The 12823-nt window shown below is 42.3% G+C and overlaps 1 protein-coding gene across 1 annotated transcript in view; it reads left to right on the top strand.

Annotated features, from left to right (window-relative positions):
• Fat4 (FAT atypical cadherin 4) overlaps positions 1 to 12823 on the top strand; it is a 131014-nt gene that overhangs the window by 53039 nt on the left and 65152 nt on the right. Inside the window, exons 2-4 of the mRNA XM_057756879.1 lie at positions 2303 to 2434; positions 10764 to 11025; positions 12360 to 12710. Coding sequence (XP_057612862.1) covers positions 2303 to 2434; positions 10764 to 11025; positions 12360 to 12710 — 745 coding nt within the window. The remainder of the gene's footprint in view (positions 1 to 2302; positions 2435 to 10763; positions 11026 to 12359; positions 12711 to 12823) is intronic.

Here is a 12823-nt window from a genome sequence, read left to right as displayed (position 1 = left end):
TTTTGAAACAACATATAAAAGACAGAAATCAAACATTGAAAATTTTGCCAATATACCCGAAAGCACAATTAACACTTTATTTATTTATTTTTTTTGCAGTAAGACTAAGCACCTCCCCTTTTATTTAGGCTGAACAAAGTGATCCAGTATTACAAATCCTTATTATTTTACATACTGTGTGTGGGCATTTTGGCTGCATGTATGTCTGTGTATGTTCTTTTTTTTTTTTTTTTTTTTGCAACTCTTGGTTCACACAATTGTTCTTTTTTTTTTCCTTGCTGATTTTTTTTATTAATTAATTAATTTAATTATTAAAGATTTCTGCCTCTTCCCCGCCACCACCTCCCGTTCCCTCCCCCTCCCCCAATCAAGTCTTCCTTCCTCCTCTGAGGAGGAAGGAAAACAATTAACACTTTAATTTAAAAATTTTGAAGACCTCTTTCTTTATGACTCTGATATTTTTTATAAAGACGAAACAATAATTATTAGTGGTTTATCAGGTGCTAAAATAGTTCATTAGATTCCGGAAAGATGAGGGTGCGTGTTGACAGTACTTTCTGTATTTCCCCTTCAAAGACAAACGGAGAGCCACTGTGGATGTGTCGCTGACAGCTAATTGTGTCCTAGTTGTTCCAGGGCTTTGAGGAGATGAGTCAGTGGGTACAGGACCTGGTGTGCTAGTGTGAGGACACAAGTCCTAGTCCCCAGAGGTAAAGTGGGACACTCTAGCGCGTCTGCCATTCTGGATTCCCCACAGCTAGACGGGCAGTGGAGTCACGGTGACCACCAGGAGAGCTAGCAAGCCTGGAGTCTGCAGAGGCGAACAAGAGACCCTGTCTCAAACATGGTCAGGACCAACACCTGAAAATTTCAGCCACTGGAGAATGTTCATGGACGTGGTGTGTGTGTGTGCATGTGTGTGTGTGTGTGTGTGTGTGTTTCGGAGCTTTCCTACATAGACCTGATTCTGAGATGAGGGGTGAAAGCCAAGAGAAATGAAGTGTACAGGTTCATTCGGGTGAGGAGCAGTCTCATTTGTTTGTAAACCCATGGTATTTGAAAGCCATCAGATGCCGGGTTGCCTCTACAGCTCTCATGGGAGGGTGTAGAGAGCCCTCTCTGGTGGATAGAGTAGATGCAGCTTACTGCCGGCCTCTCTTGCCTTTGCCCCGTGAGGCTGAACTGTTTCCTGGTGAGCAAATCTCTTCCACTAAAGGTGGAGAGAGACTCATAGCAATTATTAACTATTAAATTAAATATATTTTCTGCCTTATCAATTGTTCACCCTCTCATTTGTCTAATTTGTCTGGATTTTCCCCAACATTTTGGGTGAGAAAGTGACATTTTGCCACCTTTTGCTCTCTTCCCATCTCTTGTGTCTCTTGAGGAAAAACCATACTGTCGACTTGACCCCTGTCTTCTCAGCTCTCATTTTAGTCACTGGATCTGATCAGGGTCTTGGCAGAATAGCTATGAACAACGGCTTCTCACAGAATCCCAACTTTGAGGAGTGCGTTCTTGCTGGCTGGCTGAATGAGTTTTCCTCCCTGACAGAGTTTGTGATCTTCTCCAAGGTAGCCTTCACTGCCCTCACAGCTGTCTGTCCCCTTCTCAGAGCCTGTGAGTCTCGTACCCCCAACTCAGCTGAGGAGCACAGGGTCTGAATTTGCTCTCCAGGCTTTGTAGATCTTTACTTCAGAAAACGTCTCTTAGGCAGGTAAACTCATTCTGACTAAGACGTTTCAAAGAGGCAGTTCATCCTTGTGATCTATGGAACATGGCTTTTGAAGGGGAGGTTGGTCACTGCAAATAGGAGTCAAGACGGTTCAGTGTGTAGCTTGTGTATCCCCAGAATAGAGGGTTGACATTACATGGAGAAATTTTGAGTGTTTCTTTAAACAATGGGCGAATATCCTTCCTTGCCGCAGACTTTAGTTGCGACTGTGCAATCATTTCTGGCAAAAACTGTTTTTACCACCTCGCCAGTGTCAACTGGCATCATGGTTGCAAGACAGATGGTCCCTAGTTTCGGAAGACCTTTAGGAGGGTGTCAGGGTCAATGCTCAGGGTACATTTTCCAGTCTGGATTCCATCGGGACCATTTAAATTCATTTACCATCAACAAGTTAGATGCTGTTTGATTGTCCTTATTTGTTCCTATGAATATTTTATACCCTTCTTTCAAGGAGTCTTGTTTTTTGGGTGTTTTTGATTCCTTTTGGGAAGGATAGTTGCGTGGACTCCTAGTCTGCATTTTGGGTAAAGCCCTCATGGATTTTTTTTATTTCTTTTTTCTTTGTAGGTAGAAATAACGCTTCAAGATATCAATGACAACCCTCCAGTGTTTCCAACAGACACTCTGGATCTCACCGTGGAGGAGAACATTGGAGATGGCTCTAAGATTATGCAGCTGACAGCCATGGATGCTGATGAGGTAACTCATGTCTTTAGAATCTGTAATTACAGCGACTTACGGGATCTCAAGTGCATGCTGGGAGCTCTAGTGTGCAATGATAAGGGTTGCGAGTTCTGCGTTCTTTCCCAGAGAGCTTCTGTTCTTCTAACTATGATGTGCTCAGTCGGGAAACTGCATGTTTCACACACACCAAGCCCTGAGTTCAAGCTCATAAAAGAGCTATTTCAATGGCGCTAGCTCTAAACCCAGCACTGGAGAAGCTGAGACAAGAGCACCTACGGGGCAGGCTATCCATCCCGACTAGCCTATTTGGAGGATGAAGGTCTCAGTGAAAGACTTTGGGATTGCAGAGATGGCTCCGCAGTCAAGAGCACTGGCTACTCTTGTAGGAGACGCAGATTCAGTTCCCAGAACTCATCTTGGGCGGCTCACAACTACCTGTAACCCAACTCGAGGGACCCTAACATACTCATTTGATCTGCATGGACACTGCACTCACGTGTGTCCACACACACAAGTACACACACATACACCAGAGAGAATGAGTGTGTGTGTGTGAGAGAGAAAGAAACAGAGAGACAGAAAGACAGAGAGAGAGAGAGAGAGAGAGAGAGAGAGAGAGAGAGAAAATTAAAAATTTAAAGTTGGCACCCCCTGAGAAACATCTAAGTTGACCCACTGACCTTCATATACACTGACACACACTCTTTTCTGATCAGTTGTTTTTCCTTTGCATTTTAGATTTCTTGGCCAAATCACTTTAAAAAAATAATAAAGACTTCGAAACTGGATCTTTATTTCTATTTACTTTCAAAGCACCAAGGATCTATTTTTATTTTATTTGTAATTGAAAAAAACAACTATTTTAAAACTAACAATATTTAAAGTGATCTTAAAAAATTTATATTTTAAATAATTATATATTTTGCATTTATTCATGCCTACATAAATTAAAAATCTGTAATATCTATTTAAGCCTGTCATGCAGAAAAGCTAATAGTTTTTCAATTTATTGTAATAAACAAATTTCATACCTTTTGGCAAATGTTAATTTTTTAAACTTTATTTTTGTTGTATGTGCATTGGTGTTTTGTCTGCGTGTCTGCGTGAGGGTGCCAGATCCCCTGGAACTGAAATACAGACAGTTGTGAGCTGCCATGTGGGTGCTGGGAGTTGAACCTGAGTCCTCTGGAAGAGCAGTCAGTGCTCTTAGCCGCTGAGCTATCTCTCCAGCCCTGGCAAATGTTAAATTTGACACAACATAGATTTTTCATTCTCTATATTTTATGTATAGACACACAATAGTCAAGCTGCAAATGCCTGGGAGGTTATATAATTAATTTATATTTCACTACATAAAAACTCCTTGCTTGTTACTCCTTTCTTCTGAGCTAAAGGTTTAATTACTGCTCTAATATTGAGTAAAAAGTTTTCCCAAACACCAACACATTTTCTCATCATCCCTCAGCCAAGCCCCACCCAGAACAGGCTTTCCTCCCTCAACCCTAGGGTTTTTTGAAAACTATGATTAAATAGTTTGTAGATTTTTTTCCTTTAACATTGTCAATAAGTAAGTAGAACAAGACTGTATTTGGTGGTGCTCAGATTTAATCTAGAGACAGAGGCAGGTGGATATTTCTGGGTTGGAAGTCAGCCTGATCTACCCAGAGAAGCCAGGATTAAGCAGTGAGATCATGTTTCAAAAATAAAGAAAGAAAAAGGTAAATGAACAAGTAAATAACATATTAGGGAGTTCTAACAATCAATTTAGAAATATAATAGCCTAGGGCTGGAGAGATGGCTCAGTGGTTAAGAGCATTGCCTGCTCTTCCAAAGGTCCTGAGTTCAATTCCCAGCAACCACATGGTGGCTCACAACCATCTGTAATGAGGTCTGGTGCCCTCTTCTGGCTTGCAGGCATATACACAGACAGAATATTGTATACACAATAAATAAATATTAAAAAAAAGAAACCAAAGATGATTTAAAAAAAAGAAATATAATAGCCTAGTCATGATTAATTTCACAAGATTTAGTAAAAGGGAAGAGACCAAAACAAAATTTTAGAAAACTGCAGTTTTCTTCTAGAAGACATTTGATGTTTCTGTTAGTTTCTACTGTTTCATTCTGCACAGAGAAAGGTTAATACTGCTTCCCAGGTCAGTGGTCACTGGCAGCTGAACCCCTGTACTACTAATTCTATGCAACATCTGAGATTGGTTAGCAAATCTTTCCCTTTCTTAAAGCTCATCACTGAATCAATATATTTAGTTGTATCATTTATGAAATTTCATGAACTCCAATTTGAGTATAATATCAATATGAATATCAAGCAGTTGATGTAGGATAATCAGTCCTGATTGGCTGTAATTGCAATTGGGAAGAGAAATAAATGCTCATTTGTTTGAAATGTTTTGTTCCTGCCACTTCAGAAAAATTAAGCAAGAGCTATGCTAATTTTAATAAATATTTTAGTGGTACGAAGACTGACTCTGTGGGATATCACGATTGATGTGGGATTGCTCTACCCAAATTATAGTGGATTGCAAATAAATTGCATGTGGAAGTTTGATTACTTTCATCATCTGACTCTCCTGAGAATCGTCCCCCTGGGACTATGAGAACCATTGCTAACTGCTGTTTTGAGATGATCATACTTACACTTCCCCTTCTAGAGCACAGCCTATTGAACTGAGTGCCATGCTGTACGAATGACATTCTCTGCTTATGCCTTTGCAGTGCCTGAGACTGCAGAGTGTCTGCAGTTCACTCTCAACTCCTTCAAGCTCCTCTTGAAGGTGTAGTCACAGTGGTATTTGAGAACAAGTGGGAGATTCCTTATGTCTTTAGGTTTTTACACCCAAATTTGCTTTCATGCACCTTGCTTTATGTCTATCGAGAGGTTGTTTTAGATTTGATACTTTAGTAAGCACACGGGTGTGATCATGGAGATTGCTCACTTTACACAGCTGTGTAAACATGTAGAAGGAAGCAGCTTGTTCAGGGTCAGGCAGAGCAGAGGTGCAAGGGGTAAAGCAGGAATATATAGGTGGGGGGCACTTCTCGGTTGGTCAAGATAAGAGAGGGAAAACCTTGGGGAGAAGCCGGGGGTGCCACAGACTCTAAGGGCTGTGTGGAGGGTTGTAGAAAAGCTTGGTGTCAGAGAGATTAAACAGCAAACCCACCAGGAATCTGAAGCCTCCATTAGGACTATATTTGTTTTTAAAAGATGAAGCCCTTTGGGCTTCTTTCTTCCTTTAATATCCTTTTCTTAACAAGGAGAGTTTCCCACAGTACTGGAGTATTTCAGCTCCTGTGGGGAACCAGCATTGCTTTGACTTTGTAAAAGAGTCAGGATGGACACACAGGGTCGCTACAGGATCCAGAGATTCATATTTGCCTTTGTGATGGGTTAATGTTTTTGATAACCCCTTGGTCTATGGGCTTTGCTTCTCAGTACCTCACCTCTTGGTTGGAATGGAGACAGCTCCTTAGATAGAATGCTTCCTGTCGTCTGAAGTCCTGGCTGCCCTTTGCTCTCTTCATCTGCTCTGTGGCAACAGTGATGAAATGCAAGGTGGCCCTTTCTCTCTGTGGCGACAGAGGAAGTTGCTCTGTTACTTCTGAGAAGAACTGGGCATCTTCAAGGCACTGAGCATGTAGATGTTTCTGGAAATTTCTATCAGCTTATTGTCTTATAATCCATGCACTTTAGTTAGTATATCTGTTACATATTGTGGAATATTTATGTATAACATATATAATATATTATATTATACATTATCCTATGTGTAATATACTATCATATACTATAACACACATAATATATCTCATACATTATATTACATATAGTGTATAATATCATATGATATGACATATAGTATAATATATAACATAGAATATTATACTCTATTATATAAAGTATACTACAACGCACATCATATATTATATACTGTATAATATATATATTATATACCACACGCTATATATTATACAATCCATATTATATATAGTATAAAATAATATGTACAGTATGGAGATATTCATGTCTTAGAGAACCCATAGGACACTGAGTAAATCGATCAGTGTAAGAAGGCCACATTCTCCAGTTACCGGGTCTGTGTGCTAAGGACAGCTCAGAACATTCTAAAGTTCAGTTTTTGAAATCAACGCCTCAGGTTGGAAAAATTAATTGCACGCTATTGTCATTTACTCCGGGATCCTCCTGTTGGCCCTGCTTCTGGCCGCTCGGTGCTTTGACGGTGTGTCTCCACTTGACAGGACTGGGCTGTTAAACAAACAGACTTTGTAGAACTCCCACTTTAGCCAGCAGACAGTTCTGTCGTTGGTGGAGAACTAGCACCAGCTGGTTTTGAAGCATGGCGGTATGGACGTGGTCTTCACTTCCCTCAGGGAGACGGGTACCATGAGAATACCGTTGTCTACTATCCTGAGCCGTTTCATAGATCAGGCTCTTCTAAATATGGAATTTCAAAATGCTCCCGTTTCTTCCAGTTCTCGTAGTGTCCTAGTCTGTGTCATTGGTTGGTTCAGATGGAGGGAAGCTGTTATCCCGTGGCCGTGGCGCCACTAGTGCGTTGGAATTCCTTGTGAAATGGGACAGTCCAGAATGTGCGTAGATCATCAGTGGAAAACACCTTATGGATGTTTCTGTTCGACCATACGATTCCAGTGAATATCTTAGATACAGGTGACTACACAAAGAGACTGTGTCAAACTCAGCACTTATTAAGTTATGGGAGATTCTGAGGCCCTCTCTTTATTACATTTAAGACTGGCTTTGGGGATACAGCGTAAGAAGCCCGTAAGGGCCGCTGAACATAAGTTCTGAATGAGGGTGCTTTTGCCTCATGCTGTTGAAGATGATCTATTTACATGTACGAAAAACAGAAACACGCACAGTAAAACATCAAAACCTCTGACAGAAAAGCTGTCCAGGGGATTAGGTTCTGTAACCCGGTCAGTCAGGCTTTGATCTCCATACAGAACTATGTTTTCTTCCCAGTCTTGCTTATGAGAGTTCCTTGAATATTTTAGCGAATACATGTCTGGATAGTAATAATGAGAAGAGGCAAATTTGCTTGTAGGATCTGTGTTTGAATCAAGACAAGTTTGTAAATTCAAGAACTACAGCAACACTTATTACCTCAGTGTCCCAGTCCGTGGTTATAACAGGACATTAGATGCTACTTTCTATGGGATGACAGGGACTCGTCTCTCTAGCTGTAGATTGTCACAACATCAAATACTTCCCTTAAAAAATGAAGGATATGATCGCCTAGCATTTTCCCGCATCCTCTATCTCTCCAGGATCACTCTAATTTTGAAAATGAGTGTAAACCAATTTAACCGTTGAAACAGCCTTGTTTGGCAGGTTGTCATTTGATTCCAATTATGCATACAAGAAAGGCTAGGCAAAGAGAGGCCCAGTGTGTGGCCCAATGAGACACAAAAACGCTAGAGAAGGGATCAGCCTATGACATGGATCCCCAAGGATGGCACCCCAACCTGTGCAGTGTGCACTTAACACTTCTATCACAGGCACACAGCTAGGAATTTACAACTCTGACAGCTCATGAGTTCCAAAGGATGGCAGTGTGTCTATGAGATACTGTTGTGAAGTCAGTGCCTCCTCTGGCAGATTGGCATGGCCTTTAACTCTGCACAATTTCTTTACGTTTGAACTTTGCTAGTTTACTTGGGCCTCTGCATTGACCTTAGGCAGCCATGCATCTAACCTTCCTCTCAGGGCCCTCCTCACTTTCTATCCCTCATGGCTCATGACACTCTGCTCCTGAACGACAGATGCTCAGTCTTGGTCCTGCCCTTCTTCCTTCTGTACTCTGCTTTAAATTCTCACCTTTTGGGACATTTACCTCCTACCATGATCATCTTAGATGTCATTCACCGTCTCTGATTGCCAGATAACCATTTCTGTGAAGCTGTCCTTAGCCACCAACTCACTTTGCCCAGTTTGGGGGTCAAGGAGCACCAATCTCTTTAACTCCCGTTCTCCTGACTGTCTTTTCAGCTTTTCCCCACTGCGGGCCATCTCGCTGTGTCTACAGCGTACTCATATCTGCAACCCCAGCTCTCTCTATATATACCTGTCTGTCTATCAACTCGTGCTTCTAGGTGAAACAGAACTAGAATTCAAGCCAGTCTGTGCTACATTTGAAATTTTCCAAAATCTAACCTTTTTTTTTTTTCAAGACCATTTGTTGAAAATAAAAACTCTCGAAGCTCTTCTAATTGTCTCATTCACTCTCTCCCTCTGTGGATGTTTGTTTACACTCAAAACATTTTGCTCATTCTATGATACTCAATACCATTGTCCTCTTTCCGTTGTATCTTCCCCCAGAGCGACCCACAGGGCCCTACTCTCCTGGCCATTCTATTATCCAAAGCCTCTCCATTTAGCACTTGGTGTTTAATTACCATTGCAGTACAGCACCGGGGGAACATGAACCGAGCCTGGCTGGTGGATCTTTGGGATGGAAACGGATGTATGCAGCTAGATCTCCATCAGTGTTTTCCTCCCTAAGCACGGGAGGAACTAGCGATTCCTCATTACCTTTCCAGCCCCGGGAAGCAGCACTGTACTACAGTTCCTTGAGTGTGATTGTTTCAGATGGTTCATGTAACTGATATCATGTGACACCCATCCTCTGTGAGTGGTATCTTTACATTCTCATGAGGGAAACGATTTCCTTTTCAGAACTACTGTCACGTAGACCACACCCCCTTTCTGGTCATTCACTGATGGAGTAGTTCATCTCCCAACCTTGACTGAGGCAAACAGTCTCCTCTTGAAATACTAATATCAGTTCCTTTGTACAGATACTAGGAGTAGAAATGATGAATCACTTTTCATGCTTGTGTGTGTATGTGTGTGTGTGTGTGTGTAATACCCTTCCTATTGATTCCATTGCATTCCCCTGACACAGGGTGAGGTTCTTATTTCCCCATTTCTTGACATGTGTTGCCTCTTCGGGTGTTCTGATGTATCCGCCCTATTAGGTCTGAGGTGGCACATCTGTGCAGTTTAGTCACTCCACGGCAGTGACGCTGCACACGCTTTACACATCTGCAGCCTTTCCCCACTTCTTTGGAGAGGTGGTTCCCTGGGTCCTTAGTCATCTTTTATTAAGACAGAAACATTTTGCTGTCTGTGGCTATTTCAGGAATCAACCTGCTGTCATGTGTAGAGTTTGCCACCATCTCTTGCTCTCCCGATTGCCCATCAGGTCACAGTGCGGAAGCTCTTCGCTTTGGTGTCACCTCACTTACCTCATTGTAGTCTTGTCACCCGTGTTTTCAGTGTCACCAAGAGCACTGCTGTCAGGAAGACAGCCTTCTGCATCTGGTCTAGGAGACTTAGAGTTTCAGGTCTTATGTTGAGGGGCTCACCTACTGCGTGTTGACTTCTGAGCACAGAGTGAGATGCCATCCATACTCTTTTTTTTTTTTTTGGCCACATGATAATCGGTTTCCCCAACACCACTTTCTGAATAGTTTATTCTTTCCAATTGTATAAGGGTCAGTTGACTATCCTGTGCATTCATTTCTGAATTCTTTGCTCTGCTTTGTTACGGATATGTCTGGAAATCCAGTGTTGGAGCTGTGGTTTTGATACAGCTTGAACTCAGGAGGAGTAGTTATTTCAGCTTTCTTCCTCAACATTCATTTGTCTCATTTAGGGACTTTGTGTTTGGTTTCTAAGTGGGTGTTTAAATTGTGCTCTTTTCTGTTTATTACTTAATTTTATTTATGTGCATGTGTGCGATCTTGTGTGACTATATGCACATTACATGCATTCAGGAGTTTATGGAAGTCAGAAGAGGGCATCAGATCACCTGGAACTGGAGTTACAGGCATTTGTGAACCTCCATGTGGGTACAGGAGTGGAATATGGGTCCTCTGCAAGGGCAGTCAGTGCTCTTAACTGATGAGCCTTCTCTCCAGTCCTCTGTGTTCTTTTCTGTTTCTATAAGAAAAACATCATGAGGGTTTTGAAAGAGACTGTGTCCACCGTAGATTGCTGTGGACTGTCTGAACCTGGTAGCAATATTGGACGTTCCAATACACAACCTCAAATGAGTTTTTAGTCTTTATTTTATTGATGATTTCGACTTTTCAGGGCAAAAGTCCTCCCCTTCTTGGTTAGGTTCATCTTCTCCACCTTCTAAAACTGTACACTGTCACATGCAAAGCCATGTCATGTGTTACACACAAAGCCTTTCTCTGTAAAAGTCAGACTCACTGAAAACAGTGAGAAACAAAGCTCTTGAGCTCCGCGGTTCACGTGCCTGGTCCTTTCCCTCAGGGTGCAAATGCTCTGGTCACGTATGCACTCATCAGTGGAGCTGACGACAGCTTCCGGATTGACCCCGAGTCTGGAGATCTCATAGCCACCAAGAGGCTTGACAGAGAGCACAGGTCTAAGTACTCATTGCTGGTTCGAGCAGATGACGGCCTTCAGTCCTCCGACATGAGGATCAATATCACCATCAGTGATGTGAATGACCACACCCCCAAGTTCTCCAGGCCTGTGTACTCTTTTGACATCCCAGAAGATACAACCCCTGGTACGTGACATGCTTTGAGAGGCGTTTTGCAGGAACCAACTTTAACAGTACGGATAAACTCCTCTGGTTGCTTTAAGTAGTGGGTAGTGTTTAGTACATGTTTACCTCAGGTTAACAAATATATGCATCCCATTTTGTGATATTTTGTCTAACATCTTTTGTGTAATCCTCAAGAAAATTCCTAATAAGTTAGAGCAGATGAGGCGAGGTAAGTATGTGATTAATAATAGCAGACATTTCTGTTTGTGGATGTCCTCTGCCCAGCTCATCAGCACTCACAGCAGCCAGCTCCGTTCTCTTTCTGTTTTAAAAATGAGTACAAGCAGAAAGAGTGTGAAAAAGGCTGCCGTTAGTGGTTCTAGTCCACGCTGGCGATGTGACCAGCAGACTTAGCTCATTTCTCTTGGCATCCCTTTCCTGTGTAAAATGGAAACAATAATTGTTAAAATCATCAAAATGCTAATTACGAAGATAAATGTGAAGCTGGGTGTGATAGCTCACACCTGCAATCCCAGCACTCAGGAAGTGAGGCAGGGAGAAGGTTGGGAGGCCAGCCTTGACTACATTGTGTTGCTGTCTTCAAAAATCAAAATTCAGATAGGCATAGTGGTACATACCTTTAATTCCATCACTTCAGAAGCAGGGGCAAAGACAAAGGCAGAGACATAGGCAGAGGGAGGCAGAAGCAGGGGCAGCCTCTGAATATGAGGCTAACTTGGTCTACAGAGAGAATCCTATCCTGAAGGACAACTGGGGCTACATAGAAAATTGGATAGAAGTCACTCCCTGGTGATCCCTCTCCCTGACAGTTCCCCCTTCACTTCCTAAGATGATATGCATAGTCCTTAATGAATTTCTCAGCACATTTATTTCCTGTGTTAATTATAGCAGTGACCACTGGCTCTACAGGCTGCCAGCTCCAGGACACATGCATGATGTTGTTTGGAATCTCAGTCCCCCATATTAGCTATGGGCTCCAATAATTATACATTGACTTATGGATACATGCAAAACTTGGTAGCAATGGGTGGAAACAGTGTCAGAAATAAGATTACCTCTCTGAGAACCCTATCGCTACAGCCTGAGTTTCATGGGGCGTCTGCCACGGTCCCTGAGTTGTGGTTTAAGGAAATGGGCGTGTCAGTCTAGAAGTCAGCAGAACACCAAATTCCCTGTCTTACAGCAGTCATGTATTTTAAATACATGACTATAAAGCCACATTCTTGATCAGTCTAAACTTTTAGAAATAACGCAATACCCCTTGTTTCACACTTTTAGAAGTAACACAGTGCCCCTGTTCCAGTAACTTTAGGCATGCTTTGACATTCCGGCAGGGTCTCTGGTGGCAGCTATTTTAGCGACAGATGACGACTCTGGCGTGAACGGGGAAATCACGTATGTGGTGGACGAAGATGATGGGGATGGTGTGTTCTTCCTGAACCCGGTGACTGGTGTCTTCAACTTGACCCGAACCCTGGATTACGAGACACAGCAGTATTACATCCTGACGGTCCGTGCTGAGGACGGCGGGGGACAGTTCAGCACCATCAGAGCTTACTTTAATATCCTTGATGTCAATGACAATCCCCCTGTCTTCAGCATGAGCGCCTACAGCACGTCCCTAATGGAAAATCTGCCTCTCGGATCCACTGTCCTTGTGTTTAACGTCAGTGATGCAGATGACGGTATGCCATTTCTGTCGTGTGCTTACTAATTACACAAAATACAGGGTGAATCTGAATGAATCCAATGCTAATATTATCTTATTAACTGTCTTATTTATTCGTATTTGTTCATG

The sequence above is a fragment of the Chionomys nivalis genome, chromosome 24 (assembly GCF_950005125.1).
Source record: "Chionomys nivalis chromosome 24, mChiNiv1.1, whole genome shotgun sequence".
Lineage (NCBI taxonomy): Eukaryota > Metazoa > Chordata > Mammalia > Rodentia > Cricetidae > Chionomys > Chionomys nivalis.
This window is presented reverse-complemented; position numbering and strand designations above follow the sequence as displayed.